Source organism: Anomaloglossus baeobatrachus, chromosome 1, assembly GCF_048569485.1.
Source record: "Anomaloglossus baeobatrachus isolate aAnoBae1 chromosome 1, aAnoBae1.hap1, whole genome shotgun sequence".
Taxonomy (NCBI): Eukaryota; Metazoa; Chordata; class Amphibia; order Anura; family Aromobatidae; genus Anomaloglossus; species Anomaloglossus baeobatrachus.
In genome coordinates, this window is record NC_134353.1 from 659,361,054 (window position 1) to 659,387,111 (window position 26,058).

Sequence of the window (26,058 nt, forward strand, 5' to 3'; positions counted from 1 at the left end):
ACTCTCTGTCCATGTCAGTCTATCCTTCTTACCCCCTCTCTCATACTCACCGATCCCCGGCCCGGCTCTGCACGGCATTCACACTGCTCCGGCGGCTTTTACTGTTTTGAAAAAGCCGGCCGCCCATTAAACAATCTCGTATTCCCTGCTTTCCCCGCCCACCGGCGCCTATTATTATTATTATTATTATTTATTATTATAGCGCCATTTATTCCATGGCGCTTTACAAGTGAAAGGGTATACGTACAACAATCATTAACAGTACATAACAGACTGGTACAGGAGGAGAGAGGACCCTGCCCGCGAGGGCTTACAGTCTACAGGGAATGGGTGATGGTACAATAGGTGAGGACAGAGCTGGTTGCACAGTGGTCTACTGGACTGAGGGCTATTGTAGGTTGTAGGCTTGTTGGAAGAGGTGGGTCTTGAGGTTCCTCTTGAAGCGTTCCACGGTAGGGGAGAGTCTGATGTGCTGAGGTAGAGCGTTCCAGAGTATGGGGGATGCACGGGAGAAATCTTGTACGCGATTGTGGGAAGAGGAGATAAGGGAGGAGCAGAGAAGGAGATCTTGTGAGGATCTGAGGTTGCGTGCAGGTAGGTACCGGAAGACTAGGTCACTAGGTCACAGCCTATGATTGGTTACAGTGAGACACGCCCCCACGCTGAGTGACAGGTGTCACACTGCACCCAATCACAGCAGCCGGTGGGCGTGTCTATACTGTGCAGTGAAATAAATAATTAAATAATTAAAAAAAACGGCGTGCGGTCCCCCCCAATTTTAAAACCAGCCAGATAAAGCCATACGGCTGAAGGCTGGTATTCTCAGGATGGGGAGCTCCACGTTATGGGGAGCCCCCCAGCCTAACAATATCAGCCAACAGCCGCCCAGAATTGCCGCATACATTAGATGCGACAGTTCTGGGACTGTACCCGACTCTTCCCGATTTGCCCTGGTGCGTTGGCAAATCGGGGTAATAAGGAGTTATTGGCAGTACATAGCTGCCAATAAGTCCTAGATTAATCATGTCAGGCGTCTATGAGACACCCTCCATGATTAATCTGTAAATTACAGTAAATAAACACACACGCCCGAAAAAATCCTTTATTAGAAATGAAAAACACAAACACATTCCCTGGTTCACCACTTTAATCAGCCCCAAAAAGCCCTCCATGTCCGGCATAATCCAGGATGCTCCAGCGTCGCTTCCAGCGCTGCTGCATGGAGGTGACCGGAGCTGCAGCAGACACAGCCGGTCCGGTCACCTCCACACAGCAAATGAAGACAGCCGGCGATCAGCTGAGCTGTCACTGAGGTTACCCGCTGTCACTGGATCCAGTGGTGGATGCAGCGGTGGCCGCGGGTAACCTCAGTGACAGCTCAGCTGATCGCGCTACTCACCTCAGTTGCTGCGTGGAGGTGAGAGGAGCAGCGGTGAGTAGCGCGATCAGCTGAGCTGTCACTGAGGTTACCCGCGGCCACCGCTGCATCCACCGCTGGATCCAGTGACAGCGGGTAACCTCAGTGACAGCTCAGCTGATTGCCGGCTGTCTTCATTTGCTGTGTGGAGGTGACAGGAGCGGCGGTGTATTCTGCAGCTCCAATCACCTCCATGCAGCACAGCTGGAAGCGACGCTGGAGCATCCTGGATTACGCCGGACATGGAGGGCTTTTTGGGGCTGATTAAAGTGGTTAACCAGGGTATGTGTTTGTGTTTTTTATTTATAATAAAGGATTTTTTCGGGTGTGTGTGTTTATTTACTGTAATTTACAGATTAATCATGGAAGGTGTCTCATGGACGCCTGACATGATTAATCTAGGATTTAGTGGCAGCTATGGGCTGCCAATAACTCATTACCCCGATTTGCCAACGCACCAGGGCAAATCAGGAAGAGCCGGGTACAGTCCCAGAACTGTCGCATCTAATGTATGCGGCAATTCTGGGCGGCTGCTGGCTGATATTGTTAGGCTGGGGGGCTCCCCATAACGTGGAGCTCCCCATCCTGAGAATACCAGCCTTCAGCCGTATGGCTTTATCTGGCTGGTTTTAAAATTGGGGGGGATCGCACGCCGTTTTTTTTAATTATTTAATTATTTATTTCACTGCACAGTATAGACACGCCCACCGGCTGCTGTGATTGGGTGCAGTGAGACACCTGTCACTCAGCGTGGGGGCGTGTCTCACTGTAACCAATCATAGGCGCCGGTGGGCGGGGAAAGCAGGGAATACGAGATTGTTTAATGGGCGGCCGGCTTTTTCAAAACAGTAAAAGCCGCCGGAGCAGTGTGAATGCCGTGCAGAGCCGGGGATCGGGGATCGGTGAGTATATGAGAGAGGGCTGCTCAATTCACTTACTCAGGAGTTTAGCGGTCACCGGTGAGTCCTTCACAGGTGACCGCTAATCAGGACGCGGCACAGACAGAGCCGCAGCATGACAATGAAGTCGGGTGAAGTTCACCCGAGTTCATTCTGACAGTGCAGCTCTGTCTGTGTCTGCTGTCAACTACCATTCACCGCTGCTACATGGCTGTCTGTGTCTGCTGTCAGCGGCCATGTAGCAGAGCTGAATGGCAGATGACATAGTAAAAACGCATCCCTACACATTACACACGCTTGGCAAGTCAATAAATAAAAAAAAAAAAAAGGGTGCCCAATGCATACGTCACAGAACACATGATCTAAAGGATCGCACACAAAATTGATCAATTTAACATAGACTACTAACGCACGTGTGACAGCAAATGAACGACCTACGTGCGATCTCATTCAATCGCATATGCGACCTGGGCGTGTCACATCGCATACGAGATCGCACACCTAATTGTAAGGTGTAAAGCTGGCTTCATTGTTGTGAGAAAAAAAGCACAAAAGCACCAGTCGGCACTGCCTCACAGTATAACACTGGAGTGAGTGCTATCCGATAAAACATTAGATAGCACTCGACCAATGTTTACGCTCGTGTGAGTGATCCCTGAGGAAAAAAAAGTTCATCAGAACATCCTCATTGAATAACATTGGTCTGAGTGCAATACCTTTTTTTATCAGTTAGCCCTCATCTGATTTAGGGTGGCTTTACACTCTACGAGATCGCTAGCCGATGCTAGCGTGATAGCACCCGCCCCTATCGTTATGCCTATATGTGAAGATCGCTGCCGTAGCGAACATTATCGCTACGGCAGCGTAACACGTACTTACCTGCTCGGCGACGTCGCTGTGACCGGCGAACCGCCTCCTTTCTAAGGGAACGGTTCGTTCGGCGTCACTAAGAGGCCGCCCAATCAAAGCGGAGGGGCGGAGATGAGCGGGACGAACATCCCGCCCACTTTCTTCCTTCCTCATTACTGGTGTGTGGCAGGTAAGGATAGGTTCCTCATTCCTGCGGTGTCACACGTAGCGATGTGTGCTACCGCAGGGATGAGGATCAACTTCGCCCAAGCGACAGCAGCAATAATTGGGAGAGGACCCCCATGTCAACGAGGAGCGATTTTGGACATTTTTGCAACGATCCAAAATCACTCCTAGGAGTCACACACAACGAGATCGCTACAGCGGCCGGATGTGCGTCACAAAATCCGTGACCCCAACAAGATCGCTGTAGCGATCTCGTAGCGTGTAAAGCCCGCTTTACTGTATACGATGATGTGAGTGTGCCCTAATACTGAGGTCGCAGCCTACTATGTTGTATTGCCGCCCCCCCTCTTTACCAGTATACAGCATATATGGCTATATCATGTACAATATACAGTATGTGCAATTGGTTCTTCATAACATTTTCAATGTTTTTTTAACCGATCCTTAATAATAATAATAATAATAATCTCTATTTAAATAAGCGAGCAGGGGGAAATTCCGGTTTGTAATTTATCGTGCCATCTTTCCTACACCCTTCACCCGCTGTTCCCCTCAGGAGATGCTATGTTAGGAAACTGTGAGATCCCGCACAAGGGGCACAGGTCACAGAGACTGAAATAATCTGAAATCTGCTGTAGATTTACATCTTCCTTCTGTCACAGCCAGGAAGAAACACAGCTGTTTTGCCAAACTGTACAACGCCCAAAAAAATGCACCGTATGGTGGCGTGCTGTCACGCTCCCCGGGTCCTTGGCTTCCCTCCCCGGGTCCTCTGCTCCGCTCCCCGGGTCCTCAGCCCCGCTCCCCGGCTCACCTGCCACGCTCCCCGCTCTCCAGCCTCCGGTCCCCGTCCTTCCCAGGCCCCCTGGTCCCCGATCGCGGCGCCCGACGGCTTCCCAGGCCCTGGCCGGCTCCCCTGCGTCCTCTTCTCAGCCTCCTTCCCTGGCTTCTGGCACCCGGGCTGCGCGCATGCGCATTAGGGCGCGCGCGCGGTCACTGACCCTTTCTTAAAGGGCCAGCGTCCATTAACAGGTAATGAGGCTAATCAGGTACAGGGTATAAAGGGGTGTATTGTCCAAGGGGGCGGGGCCTGATCTTCGTGTTCCCTAAGCTAGGAGTCAGGTCTCCTGGTGTTTCAGTGCATGTACTCACCTATCTCTCTTTGTAGAGCCGTGCTTGCCTCGCCATCCAGTCTGCCGCATCCTGAACCCCGAACGCTGTCCTTCTGCCATCCTGACAGTCCGCACCATCTCGGATCCCTGCGGTGACCCGTCATCTTGCTCCCAAGGTTCCGGACCCCGCCTGACATCATCTCGGCTTCCGAACCTGAGCTGCGTCACCCGGACCACCACCCATAACTCCGTGGTCCCAGGGACTTCTCCGCTATTCCCGTGTGCAAGGACTGTTCTGCTGTTTCTAGTGTTCCAGCTGCCGGACTCTTTCCTACCATCTAGGAGTTCGGTCCAGTGGATCCACCTCCTGGGCCTGCCCGTACACCTGGCCGTGACAGTAAGATCAGGCCATGGATCCCGCTGCAGCACTATTGGCCCTGCAAGAGGAACTCCAACGCCAGCGTGAAGTCCAGACCCGCATGCTGCAATTTATGACCTCCGTGGACACCCGCCTGTACACGTTACAAGCATCAATGACGCCTGCGGCAACCAGGTCCCCCACTAGGCAATCCACGGCTCCCGCACCAGTGGCAGCCGCGTCGGATGCCTCCCGACTCCGTTTGGCGTTACCACCTCGTTATGCTGGAGATCCCAAGACCTGCAGGGGCTTCATAAACCAATGTTCCCTTCATTTCACGCAGCTGCCACATCTGTTCGCCTCCGACCAAGCCAAGGTCGCCTTTATAATGTCTCACCTGGAGGGCGAGGCACTGGCGTGGATGAACCCCTTGTGGGAGAAGGAGGACCCCATGACCAAGGATCTTCAAGAGTTCCTGCAGGCCTTTCGCAGTACCTTTGACGAGCAGGGACGCGCCTCTGCGTCTGCTTCATCACTTCTCCGCCTACGTCAAGGAACACTGACGGTGGGCCAATACGCCATCCGTTTCCGCACTTTGGCTTCTGAACTCGGGTGGAATAATGAGGCCCTGACAGCCGCCTTCTGGGAAGGACTTTCGAGTCGCATCAAAGATGAGTTGGCGGGTCGTGACGTGCCCTCCACCCTAGATGCCCTGATTGCCCTAGCAACTCGTGTGGACATTCGTTTTCAGGAGCGCTCCAAAGAGCTGTCTCGGGAGAGACGTCCGGTACGACATTCCCCTCCTCCACAGAAGCCCTCCGTATCGCAGTCATCAACAGCTGGGATTCTCGTCCACGAGCCCATGCAGATCGACCGAGTACGGCAATCTGAACAACGTCGAGCAGAGCGGCTCGCCAAGGGCCTCTGCTTTTACTGCGGAGAGGACACTCACCTCCTACGCTCCTGTCCGGAAAGGCCGGGAAACTCCAAAGCCTATGGTTGGTAGGAGAGGCCACCCTAGGTGCTGGGACTCTCTCAGACCCGGTTATGTGGACTGTGCAAGTGTCAACGGGAGAGACGCGCTTCACGGCTGAGGCATACCTCGACTCTGGAGCAGCAGGCAATTTCATCCAGCAGGCCACGGTGGACAAGTACCAGCTGCCTGTTACTCTACTCGAGAAGCCCCTAGTGATTGCCTCTGTGGATGGGAGACCCCTCTCTGATACCATCTCCTGGGTCACCAGACCGGTCGAACTGCGTATCGGTGCCCTGCACACCGAGAACATCACTCTCTATGTCCTTCCACACATGTCCCACCAGATCCTGCTGGGACTTCCCTGGTTGCGGACACACGAACCATCAGTCAGCTGGGGTACTGGCGAAATCACCCGATGGGGTTCTGCTTGTCATGAGAAGTGTCTGAAGTCCATACAACCTATCCAACGACCTCCGGTTCCAGAGAACCTACCGGAACTGCCCTCGGCCTATTGGTCCTTCGCAGACGTTTTTGACAAGAAGGAGTCTGAGGTACTTCCGCCACACCGTCCCTACGATTGTGCCATCGACCTGCTCCCAGGAACAACACCACCTCGAGGACGGATATATCCGTTGTCTCCGGCCGAAACCAGGGCCATGTCCACCTACATCACGGAAAGCCTGGCAAAGGGATTCATCCGGAGATCCTCCTCTCCTGCGGGAGCAGGCTTCTTCTTCGTGAAGAAGAAAGAGGGTGACCTACGCCCATGCATCGACTACCGGGGTCTAAATCAGATCACCGTCAAAAACAAGTACCCTCTGCCGCTCATCCCCGAATTGTTCGACCGGCTCAGAGGAGCCCGTGTGTTCACCAAGCTGGATCTTCGTGGTGCCTACAACCTAGTTCGTATCCGCTCTGGGGACGAATGGAAGACCGCGTTTAATACTCGCGATGGGCACTATGAATACTGCGTGATGCCCTTCGGCCTGTGTAACGCACCAGCAGTCTTCCAAGAATTGGTGAACGACATATTCCGGGACCTCCTCTACGTCTGTGTCGTAGTTTATCTGGATGACATCCTTATCTTCTCTCCGGACCTCCAGACCCATAGAGAGAACGTACAGCTGGTTCTGCAAAGACTGAGGGAGAATCGTCTTTACGCCAAATATGAGAAGTGCGTCTTTGAGCAGTCTTCTCTCCCTTTCCTGGGATACATCATCTCGGGCACTGGACTGCAGATGGATCCAAAGAAGGTCTCCTCCATACTCAACTGGCCTCCTCCTTCTGGACTGAAGGCAATCCAACGGTTCCTGGGATTCGCCAACTACTACCGCCAGTTTATCCCTCACTTCTCTGCCCTGACTGCTCCTCTCTCCGCTTTGACCAAAAAGGAGGCTAATCCAAAGGACTGGTCACCTGCGGCTGACGCCGCGTTTTGCTCCCTGAAGCGAGCATTTGCCTCCGCTCCTGTACTCCACCGTCCGGAGTTAAACCGCCAGTTCACCTTGGAAGTGGATGCCTCCTCCTCGGGGGCTGGAGCAGTGCTCATGCAGAAATCCTCCTCCGGCAAGATGGTGACTTGCGGTTTCTTCTCCAAGAGCTTCTCCGCGCCGGAACGTAATTACACCATCGGTGACCGAGAACTATTGGCAGTCAAACTGGCTCTGGAGGAGTGGCGTTACCTCCTGGAAGGAGCAGTGTACCCCGTGATTATCTACACGGACCACAAGAACCTGGAATACCTGCGGTCCGCTCAGAGACTGAACCCACGGCAAGCCAGGTGGTCCTTATTCTTTGCCAGGTTTGACTTCCAGCTCCATTTCAGACCCGCGGACAAGAATGTACGCGCTGATGCCTTGTCTAGGTCTTTCGTGCCCATGGAGCAGGAGGGAGAGACTACCCAACCTATCATCCCTCCTAGCAAGATTATCACGGTGGCCCCTGTCACTCTGGCCCAGATACCGCCCAGGAAGACCTATGTCTCTGAGACTGACAGGCAAAAAGTGTTACACTGGGGTTATGCCTCCAAAACAGCCGGTCATGCAGGCCAGAAGAGAACATGGGGTGCGATTGTACGCCATTACTGGTGGCCATCCCTTCGCACGGACGTCGCTGCTTATGTCTCTGCCTGCTCCTCTTGTGCCAGGAACAAGACGCCCAAACACCTGCCCTATGGCCGTCTTCTGCCTCTGCCTATACCCTCAGTTCCGTGGCAACACATAGCGATGGATTTTATTACGGACTTGCCATTATCCTCCGGACACACAGTCATATGGGTCGTGGTGGACCGGTTCTCCAAAATGGCTCACTTCGTCCCTATGGCCGGACTGCCCTCTGCTCAGGAACTCGCGGAAGCCTATATACATCACATCTTCCGCTTGCATGGCTTTCCATCCCACATCGTGTCCGACAGAGGAACTCAGTTCACCTCCCGCTTCTGGAGGGCGCTCTGCAAGCATCTGGGAGTGACTCTGGACTTTTCTTCTGCTTACCATCCTCAGTCTAATGGCCAAGTGGAGAGGGTCAATCAAATCTTGACATCCTTCTTACGTCACTATGTCAACGCCCATCACGACGACTGGTCCACGCTTCTGCCTTGGGCTGAATTCTCACATAACCACCATATCAGTGAGTCGTCCTCCAAATCTCCCTTCCATGTCGTTTACGGACTTCAGCCCTCCGTTCCATTGCCTATATCCCCTTCTTCGGATGTCCCTGCGGCTGATACTGTAGCCCGTGACTTCGCTACCATTTGGGACTCTGTCAAGGCGTCCCTTGGACGCGCTTCCCAGCGGATGAAGAAACACGCTGACAAGAGGCGTCTGGACCCTCCGTGTTTCTCTCCTGGTGACCTGGTCTGGCTTGCTTCCCAGTACATCCGATTGAAGATACCTTCCTACAAGCTGGGTCCTCGCTACATCGGGCCGTTTAAGGTCCTCAGCAAGATCAATGAGGTCTCCTACAAGCTACAGCTCCCGGCCACGATGAGGATTCCCAACTCTTTCCACGTCTCCCTGCTCAAGCCGGTCGTCCTTGGTCCCTTCTCCGCTGCTGCCAGTCCGGCTCCTCCACCTATTGCCGATGACGACATCTATGCGGTAAGGGATATCGTGGCCATGAAGACCGTTCGAGGTCGTCAGTTCTTCCTGGTGGACTGGGAGGGGTATGGTCCTGAGGATAGGTCCTGGGAGCCCAGGGAGAACGTGGGCACTCCTCTGATCCGTGCCTTCATGTCCCGGTTGCGGGGAGGGGGGCGTGGGGGGGGGGTACTGTCACGCTCCCCGGGTCCTTGGCTTCCCTCCCCGAGTCCTCTGCTCCGCTCCCCGGGTCCTCAGCCCCGCTCCCCGGCTCACCTGCCACGCTCCCCGCTCTCCAGCCTCCGGTCCCCGTCCTTCCCAGGCCCCCTGGTCCCCGATCGCGGCGCCCGACGGCTTCCCAGGCCCTGGCCGGCTCCCCTGCGTCCTCTTCTCAGCCTCCTTCCCTGGCTTCTGGCACCCGGGCTGCGCGCATGCGCATTAGGGCGCGCGCGCGGTCACTGACCCTTTCTTAAAGGGCCAGCGTCCATTAACAGGTAATGAGGCTAATCAGGTACAGGGTATAAAGGGGTGTATTGTCCAAGGGGGCGGGGCCTGATCTTCGTGTTCCCTAAGCTAGGAGTCAGGTCTCCTGGTGTTTCAGTGCATGTACTCACCTATCTCTCTTTGTAGAGCCGTGCTTGCCTCGCCATCCAGTCTGCCGCATCCTGAACCCCGAACGCTGTCCTTCTGCCATCCTGACAGTCCGCACCATCTCGGATCCCTGCGGTGACCCGTCATCTTGCTCCCAAGGTTCCGGACCCCGCCTGACATCATCTCGGCTTCCGAACCTGAGCTGCGTCACCCGGACCACCACCCATAACTCCGTGGTCCCAGGGACTTCTCCGCTATTCCCGTGTGCAAGGACTGTTCTGCTGTTTCTAGTGTTCCAGCTGCCGGACTCTTTCCTACCATCTAGGAGTTCGGTCCAGTGGATCCACCTCCTGGGCCTGCCCGTACACCTGGCCGTGACACGTGCAAGGCCTCACTCACCTCTTGGATTTGGAGCAAATGACTATGAATACAGGAAACAGCAACATTAAAGTGTTCTATATTTTCTACCATATTAATACGGTGGCATATTACCATTATGTTATTAGACAGTATGTAATTCTACTATAGGTTAGTCCTGAATCCTTCTAATCTCATTTTGCTCACTACACACAATTATTGACAGAACTACCACTCAACATCCAGGCTTCACTAGCCCATTTTGCCCACTGTTAAGAATTGCTATGGCCATGGGCTACCCATGAAGCTTCATGTAAGATTTGGAATAGGGTCTTCATCCACTAAGACACTGTTCACTAGTAAGTGTGTCCAGGGCATGAAACACAATAAAAAGCACATGATTATTTTGATCCTTCCTCTGTCCAAGAGTTTGTTCCTTCTGTCCTTGATCTGCTGGTGACCTGCTCTCAGATTTCCACTTCGCCCTTCACTCTTCCCTTCCATCATTGACTGTGATAACTGAACTGGAGTTCTTATAGTCTTTCTATGTTAATGAGGCCGGGGCCACACGGGGATTACTGCGATCCCCTCGCATGACACTCGGCGCACGCTGGCAGTACAGCAGAGCCGAGTGTCATGCGAGTGTCCCTGCAACTGAGGTCTAATCATGCCAGCGGACCTCAGCTGTGTGGGGCGGGCCGGCACTGAGGAGGGGCGGGCCGGTGCTGCGGAGGGGTGAGCCAGCACAAAGGAGGGGAGGGATTTATCTCCCTCTCTCCTCCATAGTCGGCTATTGCCATTCTCGCCCTGCACTCGCAGTACACCGGTGTACTGCGAGTGCAGTGTGATGTTTCCCTCACCCCATAGACTTGAATGGGTGCAAGAGAAACAAGGATCGCATTACACTTGCAGCATACTGCGATTGTTTTCTCGGTCTGATTATGGTTGAGTGGAGTGCGATTTTTTTATCGCACTACACTCGCACCGTTTTTCATGCAGTGTGGCTTAGGCCTAACATGAAAACTTAATACACAAACTGTATTTGAAAGCTGAAAACATTACTCCTTTATACTGTAGCATGAAGAAGACCCACTGCTTCCAAGTAACACTATTACAGGTCTTGGAAGCTGAGGAATGTCTATGACATTAAAGTGACACTGCAGCTATTTGTAATTTATTTGCAGAGCTATACTGTAGGGACAGTGACAGAAAACTGCTGCTCTTTTAGATTATGGGAAAATGTTTTTGGTGTTTTTTAATCAGTGTACTGTTTAATTCTATTGAATGTGGTACGTAGCTTTCATATGACCAATGCCTATGAGAATCAAAAGCACAGAGAGGGTCCTTGAGCATATATGGAGTGGACATTTTAACGTTGACTGTCTGATACTGCCTAATTTCCACATATGTCATGGCATATTTTATTATTGTGGTAACAGCTTAGTAAATGACACATCGCTGGAATCAAGGTACCTGTCTTTACATTATGCTGCTCTCAGATGGGGGAGCAAAAACCTGGTGACAGATTCACTCTAATTTACTCCCTGTTGCTTATGAGAGGTTGAAGAACAGCACAAGTCTTTGTAAAACGTTGTTTATAGTCGGGGGGTCACAATCATCCCTCCAGCCAGGACTTGTATAGATGAGAGCTCCAGCTTCCATACACCTATTGTCAAATTATTATTATTTGTTATTATTATAGCGCCATTAATTCCATGGCACTTTACATATGAAAACGGGTATAAATAATAGGAACAAGTACAATAATCATGAACAATGCAAGGCACAGATTGATAAAGGAGGAGGGAGGACCCTGCCCATGAGGGTTCATAGTTTACATTGGATGAGTGTGGATACAGTAGGTGAGGGTAGATAGCATAGTGAGGAAACGATCATGCGTGACTGGTTAGAGTGAGCAGCCATCAACTTCGATGGACAGGTCTGTTAGGGGGGTTGTATGAGGAGGAGGAAAGAATGAATTCCATTTTTGTCCATGTAAAGTTTTAGAAAATGAGCAGAGGAAAAAGGATGAAATAGAAGAAAGACATTGTGGGATTCTGGTTAGTAAGGAGGTGATGTCAGGTCCAGAGAGGTAGATCTGTGTATTGTCAGCGTAAAGATGATACTGAAAACCGTGGGACTCAATGAGCTGTCCCAGGCCGAAGGTGTAGATGGAGAACAGCAGGTGTCCAAGAGCTGAACCTTGGTGGGCACCGACAGATGAGGAAGTGGTGTGAGTGGGAGACTCTGAAAGTTCGGTTGGTTAGGTATGAGAAGATCCAAGATAGGGCCAGGTCTGTGATGCCCAGAGTTTAGAGAATCTGTAGTAGAAGGCAATGGTCCACTGTGTCAAAGGTAGAGGACAGGTCCAGGAGGAGTAAGACAGAGTAGTGTCATAATCCAAACGACGTCCTACAACGATCCTCTACAAAAGCTGCAGTGATGGAAAACGTGAACGATCACTGCAGCTCCTGGGACACACTGAGGGAAGTGGGGGACCCGGCTGTGAGAAGCGGTGACGTCAGTCAGGTTACCAGAGTTTACAACCGGGTTCCCATGATACCAAGTGTGACCACTAGTGAATCTGCTGCTACATTGCCAGACTGCAAGACACAGCGGTACGGCAGTCAGGTCACCAGAGTTCATACTTGGGGACTCCTCCGGTGCCCTCAGTCAACTCAGTTGAACCCGCTGCTGAATTGCCAGGCTGCTGTGCGGCCATGTCCCGCAATCTGACAATCTGGCAGCCGGTTCAATAGAGTTCACTGAGAGCACTGGGGGAGCCCGAGTGTGAACTCCTTTGACCTGATTGCTGGACTGTTGGATTGCGGGATACGGTGGCACAGCAGTCCAACAGTACGGTTGCTGTGAGGCCGTAAACCTTAAAGGAGCCAATAAGGATCCTGGAGTTCCCAGCTGCTTGGACATCTAGAGGCTGAGAACTCTTACCAGAGTCTTACCAAGGTCATGGTCAGCCTGGATGTCTCTGTGATATGGTTGCAGTTCCAATTTTGCGAAATTTTTGTATCACTTTTGCAACAGCATTCTGACTTCTAATAAAGCTTTGCTGATCTTCATTTTTCTTGGGCGGAAAAATTATTTTCTTTCTCAGGTCTTATGATATTTCTCTTCCATGTGGTGCTATTGCTGACAGCATAAAATAGGAAGGGGTTTTCTTTATTAAACAATGCTCTTTTATAGTCAGTCAACTGTCTGCTGTACACCTGTCTAATGAATATTTAGACTTACCTACTGAATTCTTGTTAATTAGAATTTAGTAGTTCAGTCTTTAACTTTGCTTCTAGGACTTTCAATTGGATGTAGTTTTTGCAACATGGTCTTCAATGAAGATGTTATGAAAATTACTTTTTTGGGTGTGCAAAAAAACAAATCCTGTTTGCAATCAATGACCCTCAGTTGTGTGAGTATTTTGTAATCTGTTATCCCGTAGAAAAAGTTGATTCTAAACGGAAACAAAAGGTTTTTGGACAAATCTGCTGAGGTGTACTCATTTACACTGTGTGCAGAATTATTAGGCAAGTTGTATTTTAGAGGATTTTTTTTATTATTGATCAACAACTATGTTCTCAATCAACCCAAAAGACTCATAAATATCAAAGCTTAATATTTTTGGAAGTTGGAGTGTTTTATTTTTAGATTTGGCTATCTTAGGAGGATATCTGTTTGTGCAGGTAACTATTACTGTGCAGAATTATTAGGCAACTTAATAAAAACCGAATATATTCCCATCTCACTTGTTTATTTGCACCAAATTCAAAGTCAAATTTGTGACCAACATAGCCATCTTTCTTTATGATGACACTCAACAGCCTACGATCCATAGATTCTATCAGTTGCTTAATCTGTTTACGATCAACATTGTGTGCAGCAGCCACAACAGACACTGTTCCGAGAGGTGTACTGTTTTCCCTCCCTATAGATCTCACATTTTACAAGGGACCACAGGTTCTCTATAGGGTTCAGATCAGGTGAACAAGGGGGCCATGTCCTTATTTTTTCATCCTTTAGACCTTTATTGGCCAGCCCCGCTGTGGAGTAGTTGGATGCATGTGATGGAGCATTGTCCTGCATGAAAATCATGTCTTCCAGTTGTCTTCCAGAAACTGGCAGTAGGTTTGGGAGTTGAGCTTCACTCCATCCTCAACCTGAAAAGGTCCCACAAGTTAATCTTTGATGATGCCAGCCCCTACCAGTACCCCACCTCCACCTTGCTGGCGTCTGAGTGGAGCTCACTGCCCTTTACTGATCCAGCCTCTGGCCCATCCATCTGGCCCATCAAGAGTCACTCTCATTTCATCAGTCCATAAAACCTTTGAAAAATCAGTCTTAAGATATTTCTTGGCCCAGTCTTGACATTGTATCTTATGTTTCTTGTTCCAAGGTGGTCGTTTTTCAGCCTTCCTTACCTTGGCCATGTCCCTGAGTATGGCCCACCTTGTGCTTTTTGATACCCCAGTAACGTTGCAGCTCTGAAATATAGCCAAACTAGTGGCAAATGGCATCTTGGCAGCTTCACGCTTGATTTTTCTCAATTCATGGGCAGTTATTTTGCGCCATTTTTGCCCAACACGCTTCTTGCGACCCTGTTGGCTATTTGCCATGAAATGCTTGATTGTTCGGTGATCACGCTTCAAAGGTTTGACAATTTCAAGACTGCTGCATCCCTGTGCAAGACATCTCACAATTTTGGACTTTTCAGAGCCTGTCAAATCTCTCTTCTGACCCATTTTGCCAAAGGAAAGGAAGTTGCCTAATAATTAAGCACACCTTATATAGAGTGTTGATGTCATTACACCACACCCCTCCTCATTACAGAGATGCACATCACCTGATTTACTTAATTGGTAGTTTGCTCTCAAACCTATACAGCTTGGAGTAGGACAACATGTATAAAAAGTATCATGTGATCAAAATACTCATTTGCCTAATAATTCTGCACACAGTGTATGCTGAGCGTTGCATGTATATATATGGGGACACTAGAGGAGTCTACTTTATCAAAGCTTAGAGTAACTTAAAGGCTTATTCCCATCTCCAAGATTGTATATGTACTAGGTGTAATAATATTAGCAAATAACTTCAATTAGAAGTGTATACTTAAGCTGGTGTCACACATAACGACGACGACAACGACGTCGCTGCTACGTCACCATTTTCTGTGACGTTGCAGCGACGTCCCGTCGCTGTCACTGTGTGTGACATCCAGCAACGACCTGGCCCCTGCTGTGAGGTCGCCGGTCGTTGCTGAATGTCCAGCTTCATTTTTTGGTCGTCACTCTCCCGCTGTGACACACACATCGCTGTGTGTGACAGCGAGAGAGCGACGAAATGAAGCGAGCAGGAGCCGGCACTGGCAGCTGCGGTAAGCTGTAACCAGCGTAAACATCGGGTAACCAAGGGAAGTCCTTTCCCTGGTTACCCGATGTTTACGCTGGTTACCAGCCTCCGCTCTTGCTGCCAGTGCCGGCTCCTGCACTGTGACATGTGGCTGCAGTACGCATCGGGTAATTAACCCGATGTATACTGTAGCAAGGAGAGCAAGGAGCCAGCGCTAAGCAGTGCGCGCGGCTCCCTGCTCTCTGCACTGTGACATGTAGCTGCAGCACACATCGGGTTAATTAACCCGATGTGTGCTGCAGGAGAGCAAGGAGCCAGCGCTAAGCGCGGCTCCCTGCTCTCTGAACTGTGACATGTAGCTGCAGCACACATCGGGTTAATTAACCCGATGTGTGCTGCAGGAGAGCAAGGAGCCAGCGCTAAGCGCGGCTCCCTGCTCTCTGAACATGTAGCACAGCGACCTTATGATCGCTGCTTCTGCTGTGTTTGACAGCTAAGCAGCGATCATAACAGCGACTTAAAAGGTCGCTGTTACGTCACCGAAAATGGTGACGTAACAGCGACGTCGTTGTCGCTGTCGTTTAGTGTGACACCAGCTTTAACCTCTATTGTAGGCAGGAAACCCAGAAGCAGATTATAAAGGTACATAGAGATACATCTGTACACAGCAGTGTATTGCTAGGTACCTTTTTTTTAGACATAAAGAAATAATCAGTTTGTTTTGTTCCTATAAAATTAGTAAAATAATAATAAAAAACAATTACAAAAATATAAATTTCTTTCCAATTGCAAAAATGTGATTTTCTCTTTATTTTGTGTGTGTCCCTGGGACTTGAGCCGACAACCTCGACAGTTGTAGACAGAAGCTAAACTGTTGAGCTACAGGCTCTGGTGATGTCATGAGTGCGGAGATTTCATGAAGTCACATCCGTTTTGCTTGGACATTTTGGCCATGTTCACAATGGAATTTCTGCATTTTTAGGCTGCTTTTTTTTTTTGCACAGAAATTCTGCTGTGTTTTACTGTCCCAGCAAAGTGGGATTTGATTTAATGAAAAAGTCACCCTTGGCTTTGATGCTTTTTATTCTTTAGAGGATTCTATATAGAACCTAAAAAAAAGCATATAAAAAAATTGCAATTATTTTTTAAGTGCAGAATCAAAGCTTTTCTGTACTATAAAAAAAAACACAGCATCACATCTGCGCCAAAAATGCATCAAATAAGGCTAAGTTTGTATGTCCTGTAATCATCCGTTAGGATGGATCCTGCAGAGATTTGTTACCAAAACACAACTTTTTTTGGACGTTGTTAAATAACTGATGTCTGCTGGATCCATTTTTTTTTAACATAAGAGTCTATGGAGAACAGATCTGTTAGCGGATTGTTATTTAGTAACCAGTTATTCTTGCATTTGTAACAGATGATTTTTTTTTTTTTACACGATCAGTTTCAAATGGAAGATAAATAGAAATCTGTTAACGGATCCGTTCTCCATAGGCTCCCATGTTAAAAAAACCCGCATCCGGCAAACATAATTTTGCCAACGGATCTCTACAGGATCCGTTCAGGACATGTGAACTCAGCCTAAGGGGAGAAAAGGCATAAAAAATGCAGAAAATATGAAATAATCAGAGGAGCTTGTTTTTGAGTAGTTTTGTGCAGACACCTGCATAAAACAAAAACACTATTTATGCAGCGTGTGAACACGGCCTTATAGACACAGAAAGCAACATGTCATTTAGTGAAGCTTATATAAAAACAAGAAAGTTATGGCTGCTCCGATTATGAAAGAATGAACAAAAAATAAATCCATAGATCCCAACTAGAAATAAGCATGACGCACAGATGAAGTCTCACCAGCCCTTGATAATCAAAAGCCATGCTGGGGATGCTGGAAGATAAGAGATTCACAATGTCCTATCCAAACGCTAGGTACCACTGACCTGGATGCGGGACTAGAGTCCCGTGAATCGATCCGCTCATCTCTAGTCCAAACCGTCTTGAATGCAGTTGGACAGTCCCGGATTTAGGTCTATGCTCTGCAGTCTCAGGCATCTGCAAAATGTCCCTCACTGCCACTGACCCTCTGACATCTGCTCCTGCCAGAGTAGAAAGAAATGGCACATGGGTGTGGCATTGGGTGTGGGTAGGAGCGTGGTCAAAATTTGACAACGGCGCACTATTCATGCCTCATTATATGTCCCTCTTTATGTTATTTTGAAGTTAGGAGGTATGGATAAACCTTGGGGAATGTAAGAAAATAAGTAACACTGTTACTTCCCACAGTCACTGCTCAGGTTATCCCATGTTAACCAAGTGATTCTCACGTGCCCATGGGGTCTCGGGGGTTACTCGTCCCCGGGCCGGTGTAGGTTTGGGATATCACAGCGGCCTGGCCCGATTTCGTGACCCCGGCGGTGTCAATTTAGATAGGGATGAGGCTGATGGGAGTAGTTATTCGTGACGCCACCTGTGGTATGCGGCCAGTTATTAGCCGCCGCTGCGGGAAGTTTCTTTTCTGGGGCAGATGGTGACTCAGCTTGGGTATTGCAGCTCTCCACAGGTAGAGCTAGGCCCCAGGGTGGATGGGAGTGGTAGTATCTGTGATTAAACGTTGGGGTGCAGGACTGAGGATGCTGGTAATAAATGGACAACACAGGGGGATGTAGTTTCCTTGAACTTTACTTGGCAGATGTTAATACAGCCCCGGGAGTCTGTTTCAGAAGGTGATGGGGTCCGGTCAGCCTGGAAGCAATGAGGGGATTCACTTTGCCAGGTGGGTTGGAGGCCTTCCTTGTTGTGCTATGTGTGTGAGTCTCTGTGGCTTGGAGCCGCACAGTGACCCTTTTCCTAGTTGTTTGTCCTTTCCCTTATGGCGGGCAGCAATGTGATCCGGTCCTGGGCACCGCCTGTGTGACTACAGCCCCGGGCTCTATTATGCTGCTTTACCTTTGGGCTTTCTTTGGGCCAGAGGACTTGAAATCTCCTTCCCTCCTGACTTCACTGATGGGGCTTTAGCACCCAACAGTCAGGGACCCCGGTGTCTTGCTACTGCGCCTGGTCCTGTGAGAGCTTGGGAGACCGCTCTTTTTCAGTGCCCATGCTTGTTCTTTGCCTTTCCTCGTCTCCAGTGTTTCACTTTCTGTGTGTGTGTGTGTGTGTGTGTGTGTAAGTAACCCCTCCTCCAGGCCAGTATACTAGGGAAGCTTCCCTCAAAACGGGTTCTTGAGCTCCCCCTACAGGCCCAGAGTTAGGAGATGTTGAATGTTGGTATACCTAACATGGGAAACCCTTCTCCTTGCTTCCAGGCATAGCATCACCCCCGGAGAAGAGGGCAACCCTACTGTGGCTCCCGAACACTGGGGGGCAACAACTCCATTTAGGTCTATGGGATTTATCTAGTTCAAATTGGGTCCATCATGTAAATAATTCATCCTTGCCATACGTTCTGTTATTTTGAAGACAATTTGTTTGAGTGCGGTGCTAGAGTCTGTGGGGCAGCACTGCTGTCAGTCACTGCTTCTATCTCCGCCTCTGATGACATCAGAGAAGTAGAGTATCAACTCTGAAGTCACATCTCCCACAGTGTCTATTGTCATGGATGCAGGATATTTTCAGAAGGGGCAGCAATGAAAGAAACTAGTAAGTAACTGCAGCGCTGCCTCCAGAAGACATCCTGTTCCAAGAGACATGATTGACGCTGTGGGGAGTGAGTGCAGGCTCAGCCTTCTATGACATCATATTTGAGACTTGCAGTAAAAAAAACACATATTGTAATTTGCTAAATAGGGAGAAATGTAGAGTACTGTATAATAAAGCAAATTACAAAAGTACTTAGGGTGTAAAGATAGATAGTTAGGAAGGACATTTTAGGCACCAACCAGTGCCTAGGAGTATTAGTTTTTTTTCCTCATACTAGCAGGGTACAGTTTGTGTCATCTAGAAGTCACCGGTACTGGTATAGTACGTCTCTAATGAGAAGCCGCTATACCTAGTAAAGCTGTTATTGCATGCACAAGCTGTTTTCATTTCTCTGTCCGCAGCTTAGAACCAACACCACACCCATGGAAAGGTTGGCAGCATGAACCTCACAAGTACATATACATTGGAAAATGTTGCCTTATGCTATACGCTACCAATAGGCACTATGTAGAAAAAAAAATTGTAATGCATATATTTTTTAGTGGGCTCTTCAATTTAAATTAAACAAATACTATCCCAGGACTTTCTTTTGTCATCTGTTAACATGTTTGACATATGGCTAAGAGCATTTTCTAGTACATGCAATGAACATACACTGAAAACACAATGTGGATAGACCAGAAAACCTCAGTTCACATTTTCATTCTCCTGCCCACACATTGACCAGCATATACAGTACAACATAGTTAAGTCACATTGGTTACCCTCATCGCAGCTTGGTCCTCTGTACCCTGGACAGCATCTCCACTCCAGTGTAGTCACTGTCTTATAGCTGAGTCTATAGGTTGGTCGGACAACTGTCCTATAACTAAAAATCACAAAAGATATTAATGAATACAGTAAACAAATACTAAAACAATAATTCTGCAGAACACGTACAATAAAGGACAAGAAGGGACACTGAGGCAGGTATTTTACATACACCAGTCTTAATTAAGGCATGTTGAAGTAAAAGCTTTAATTTTAACTTTGAGTGTCCTTACATCAGAAATTGTAATCTCTGCTATGAAAAGATACATATTTTTCTATAAATTGTAATATAAGTGATATCAAGCCTCCTCCTAGATAACCTCACCTTCTTATTTCACCAAATAAGAGGCAAAAAACCTCTCAAATATGAAACGTGACAGAATTTGCAACTTTCGCCACAAAAGTTGTGCATACATTCTAAGAATTTCCCACATTGTATCTTTGTAGTCTGTATTCTTACCTTCCTCCGGAGCAGCCTGCTGCCCAGTGACAGTTCTGGTACACCCTCTGCAGAAAAGTGCCATTCTGAACTTGACATGTTACAGTGCGAGTGATGGGTGCAGAGCACCAATTTCTATAATAGCAGAGATGTCACAAATGAAAAGTAAATAACTATATGAATTTGTTTAAGTTATACTTATTACAATGTTTTTATATACTTGTATACTTACAATTGCTCATTTTGCTTTTCTACCCAGTAAATTCTTCTCTTTTATATGTAAAAACAGGAAGTCTCTTCTCCTTGCATGAATGCTTCCCCTCTTCAACTCCTGATCCAGATGCTCCCTCCTCCCCCTGCAAGGGATTTTGCACTGATGACTCATGCAGGGAAAAAGAGACCTCATGTTTCTACATAGAGCTTAGAAGGCGTCAGCTAGTCTATTTTTAATTACATTATGTCATAGACCTAATGGAAAACAGAGGAATTAACTGGGTAGAAGGGTAAAATGAGCAATTGTAAATACTCAGTGCTATATAATATGATGATTACAATATATTAGGCTGAAACTTTAATGGGAGTGCTTCTTTAAGAACATATCTCCTATAATTTTTTAATATTCTATTTGGCCATCTGTCACCTATGTTGCACCAAAGGTTGGTGAGAACTAATATTAGCTGGCAATACTGTAGTCTTTGCAGTTACACCCGAGCAAAACATAGAGTTTCTGCCACTCAAACATAAATGTGAAGACTGCAGGCAATCAGTCATAACAAATCTTCAATGTGTTTTGCAGCTAAATATGGTGTTTGAGCTAAATGTAATATTCATGAAGCTCTTCTTGAAAACATGCTAATGTGACTAATTTCTTTCCTGTAGAAAACAAAACCAGATTCAACTTGGCAATGTGTTTTGGCCAATCCAAATTCATCAACACACAGAGATCTGCACTGAGGGTGAGACTGGCACAATGTTGATACATTTCGCTAGTATTAGGGAAAATTCACACATGCAAAAATTTCTGCTATTGAAAATCCTTTCCTGTTGTGTGAATTCACCCTTAATAGATCTCCATAGTCTATGGCTCATTCAGACAGTTGTTTTTCACTTAACAAGAAAAATGGGCCGAGTTTCATCAATGACTTTCATCAAAGTTCCATTAGAGTATTACAATATTTCCATGTGAGTTTCATCAGACTTTGGCTTGATTTTCTTCAGGTTTTTTTTAAAGGTGGAAAAAAAAGAAGCTTGTCCACCATCTGCTATCTTACAGTCTGTAACGCCCATACTGGCATCCTTGCACTGTCCTGCCTTCCTCCCCCGGTGGGGACGTCGGTTTCCTCATACATCTGGGCATCCTGCGGTGGCGGTCCCATCTCCGTCCTATGCTGCAGTTTCCCGGAGCGTCTGCACATCTTGCAGGCTTCCGGCCTCTGCCCGTTGGACGCTCCTGTGGCCACGCCCCTTGTTTTTCGGGACAGCTGGGAGGCTGCAGGTACTTAAGGCACCTCTGCCCTATGGGAGGTGCTTGGGCAACGAGTTTCTTACATTTTTAGCTGTCAGGTCTCTTAGTGCTGCTTTGTGCTGTAGACTACTGGTGACGTCTTTTTGCATTTCAGTGCTGTGTCAGTCTGCTTTGCTGCTGCTGCCGATTCCATCCACGCCGGCTATCACGATCCCCGCCACAAGTATCCACGCCGGTTGCAGCTGTCGTTTCAAATATATATATCCATCCCGGACAGAACCACTACTCTGCCTGCTGCTGACTTCTACCCAGAGACTGTGCTGTGTCAGTGGCGCCAGCTTCCAGGGTACTGCTGATTCCCTGGGGCTGCCCTCTTTCAGCTCCTTACCAGCGCTTGGAGAAGACTCGGTGGCCGGTTCAGTTGCCTCCCCCAGGCAAGTGAACTGTACCTTTGGTTCAATGTACCACCTAAAACTGCACTCACCCTGCTAGCATAACAGTCTCTAAAAATGGACATCACTAGAATGGCACTTGGATTAATCTGACACTTGTATAAATATCAAACATGTTTCAGTGACTTTTCAAGGAACAGTTGGTCCACAAAACAAATCATGGACACGTGAACAGTCCCATAGACTGTCATCAGTAGAAGACCTACCAGTGAAAAACCGACATCTGAAAGAGTGCTTACGTCGGTTTCACAATTGAGGGGTTGTTTTTCAGATGTGGAAAATGGTCCTTGTTTTTTTCAGTGTATTGGAGCCATTTTTTGCCTGTGTGTCCGTTTTCACAATCCTTGTTGCATATGTTTTTATTGTTATCATTCCTACTCAATAAGCAGTAAAACAAGTAGAGCACACAGGCGACATTTGTGTGATTTTTTTTTCATTGTGCCATTGACTTGCATTGGCGAGTTTGATCAAAATAGTAAAAAGACACATTGATAGTAGTGAGCTACTAAAAAACATAAATCCAATGTCTCTAAACTTGCTACATTGTTTCACCTTGTCATTAAAAAGGTTGTTTGTGTCATGAAGACAACTTCTACCCTATTAGGGCCCATTCTATCAACTCCACACCACGGCTATTTTCACACTGAGTTCTTAAAACATTGAAAAACACCAGTTTTTAAAGCTGAATCCACTTCAAGAAGTGTTCGGATTTTGGGAGATATTTGGATTGAGGATCCACTTCAAAGAAATAACATTTTTTCTTGAGCATGTTTCAAAAAACAATGAGAATTAAAAAAAGTAACACTCAAAATACTCCTCATTATTACAGCAAAATGGATTTCCTCGAAAAATTATTAGGAAGAGCGGGATTTTGGAGTGACTCCACAAAAAAAACCTCCTTTTGAAATCTCTGGGTGTCACATATTTTGTGGGAATGTTTGGCATACACTGTATATTCTAGAAAATGATCTCACTTATGAATTTATGCAAAATGAGTATGGCTATCGTTTTTAGTACAAAGGAAGCCAGCAAAAAATATGTATACCGTGCCATATATGGCTTTCAATGTGGAAGCCTCTGGACAACGTAAGCCACTGTATGGGATATACTGTAGTTGGATACATAATAAATTTAGAGATTTTCATGACCCATACACCAAGCCTAATTAATATTATGGTAATGATAGCTCTTCCCTTCAATAAGACTACATTTACACGTCCGTGTGTGACACATCTATGAATGGAAGTCTATGGCCACGTGAACACATTGACTATTTGATGATTTTACCTTAGTATTTATAAGGTCCCGTGCACACATTGAATATTTGGTCATTCATTTTTTTTTTCCCCTCAGCATTTGTAAGCCAAAACCAGAAGTGAATAAGAAATACTGAAGTGGTTCTGGTGTTTCTATTATACTTTTCCTCTGATTGTTCCACTCCTAGTTTTGGCTACAAATACTGACGCACGTGGCCTATGGGTCCATGTCCTGTCCAAGAGAAAATACATGGACAACACACAGTCCTATTGAGTTTCATGGATCTATACATCTATGCAAATACTAAATCCAGATGTGAGTTACAAAGAGTGAACGCAGACTTATGAATTTAGTCTATGTGCCCACGGTGCGTTTTTTCATGCTTTTCTGCAGCGTTTTCAACTGCACCTTTTTAGTGCCCAAATGGCTGTGTTTTGATTTCCCAGCAAAGTCTATGGGAAATAGGGTTTTCCTGTGCCCACCATGCATTTGAAAACGCTGCGTCAAATTTGCATATTTTTTGACAAAAACCATGCGTTTTAAAAAGCAGCATGTCAATTGTTTTTGCCATTTGAGGTACGTTTAGATAACATAGAAGTCAATGAGAAACAGGGAGTAACCAAGAAACATCAAAATTCCAGCGTTTTACCTGCTTTTTAGGTGCAGAAAACATGCGTTTTGGACTACTAAAACGCATGCTTTTTGCACATCAAAATAATGATTTCATATGTCCCTTTACACACACACATAGTCCGACAATTTATGTAAAGAAAATTATCATTTTATTGCTATATTTCCGTTTTTTATTAAAGAACCGCTATAATTCTATTAAATCTTGCTATTTTCTTTTTTTTCATACAAATATTTATGTGCCCCTCTTTTTTCTCTTTTTTCATTTGTTTTGACTGTTGTAACTTTATTTATCAGTGTCTTGATGTTCAAAACGCATTTGAAAAAGCATTCAAAAAGCGCTAAAAACGCATCAAATACGCGGCAAATACGCATGCGTTTTCAGCGCTAAAGTTCTGCAAAAGGCAACTTTGGCTAATTCAATTAAGGACAAAACGTGCATTTAGAACTGCAAGTAGGGAAAAGCAACGTGGACACATAGCCTTAGACCGGGCAATCACTTTAATAATAGGAGTTCAGAAGTAATTTAAGGCCCTGTGCGCACACTGTGTTTTTACCTGCGTTTTTGCTGCAGAAATTTCTTGAGAAAATGGTTGTAACCTTTCTGCAGACATTCCCCAGCAAAACCTATGGAAAAAAAATTGCTGTGCGCACAATGCGTTTTTTTCTTAAGAACATTCTTTCTGCAGAATTTCTTAAGAAAAAGAATGAGCATGTCACTTCTTTTCTGCAGGTACTTGGGTTTCTTGCCATAGATAAATTGTTAAAAAAACGCAGGGACAAACCTGCAGAAAAAAACGCAGTAAAAACGCATCAAAAAAGCATAAAAAATGCGGTAAAATGCATGCGTTTTGGTGCGTTATTGGTGCATTTTTTTAATGCAAGTGTGCTAATCTTTCAGACTCCTTTTTCTAGTGCGCACAGGGACTTAAGCAAATCTGTCACCAGGTTTTTGGTACATAATCTGAGAGTGAAGTGGCTGCTGATTGGCCGCAGGGATGGTGTCACCCGTACTGACTTTACTGGAGTGGCACTGGCACAAGAGCTGACTATACACATTATTTTACTTTGGGGAGTAAGGCTAACTCACCAAAAGCTTATCGTGGGAACTTAGCCTAAGGGGTTGTCCGCGAAGTAGACAACCCCTTTAAAGGGAACCTGTCAGGTCCAATATGCACCCAGAACCACAAGCAGTTCTGGGTGCATATTGCTAATCCCTGCCTAAAGGCCGCTTTACACGCAACGACATCGCTAACGCGATGTCGTTGGGGTCACGGAATTCGTGACGCACATCCGTTCTTGTTAGCGACGTCGTTACGTGTGACACATACAAGCGACCACTAACGATCAAAAATACTCACCTTATTGTTGACACGCTGTCCAGTTCCCAAATATCGTTGTTGCTGCAGGATGCAGGTTGTCCGTCGTTCCTGCGGCAGCACACATCGCTATGTGTGACACTGCAGGAACGAGGAACCACATCGTACCTGCGGCCGCCGGCAATGAGGAAGGAAGGAGGTGGGCGGGATGTTACGTCCCGCTCATCTCCGCCCCCTCTGCTTCTATTGGGTGGCCGCTTAGTGATGTCGCTGTAACGCCGAACGAACCGACCCCTTGGAAAGGAGGCGGTTTGCCGGTCACAGCGACGTTGCTAGGCAGGTAAGTAGTGTGACGAATCCGAGCGATGTTGTGCGCCACGGGGAGCGATTTGCCCGTGACGCACAACCGACGGCGGCGGGTACGCACGCTAGTGATCTCGCTAGCAAGATCGCTGCGTGTAAAGCGGCCTTTACTGTCCCTGTATACACTAACATAGATAAAGGATTTTGTAGTATTTCTAAAGATCTTTTATCATATGCTAATGAGCTCGGGGACTAGTCCCCTTGGCGTTAGTTCCCTGGCTAGTCGGCTCCATTAGCATGATAGCACTTCCCTGTTGGCCCCTGTGGGCTTGCTAACATGCTAATGAATGTGCAGCGTCAGAGAATTATCTCACTCACCTCTCCGCCTGCCATCGCCGCCCGACACTGGATTTCAGCTCAGTGCGCATGACCCCGGGGTTTGGTCATATGCACTATGGAGACGGGTGTACACGTCCTGGCTTCAAACTGAAGTATTGCGCATGTCGGACGCGATGGTGGCGGAGAGGTGAGTGAGGTCATTTACTGACGCTGAGTATTCAT

The 26,058-nt window shown here is 47.4% G+C and overlaps 1 protein-coding gene across 6 annotated transcripts in view; it reads right to left on the bottom strand.

The window, feature by feature from the left end:
* EMID1 (EMI domain containing 1) overlaps positions 1-26,058 on the bottom strand; it is a 147,743-nt gene that overhangs the window by 95,426 nt on the left and 26,259 nt on the right. For 4 of the 6 annotated variants that reach the window (XM_075319989.1, XM_075319986.1, XM_075319987.1 and 1 more), the window contains exons 2-4: positions 20,093-20,206; positions 19,587-19,690; positions 17,124-17,279 (exon numbers count right to left, since the gene is read on the bottom strand). In XM_075319989.1, the coding sequence (XP_075176104.1) occupies positions 17,124-17,279; positions 19,587-19,690; positions 20,093-20,206 (374 nt within the window). The remainder of the gene's footprint in view (positions 1-17,123; positions 17,280-19,586; positions 19,691-20,092; positions 20,207-26,058) is intronic. The other 2 variants (XM_075319991.1, XM_075319990.1) reach the window with 1 other exon arrangement.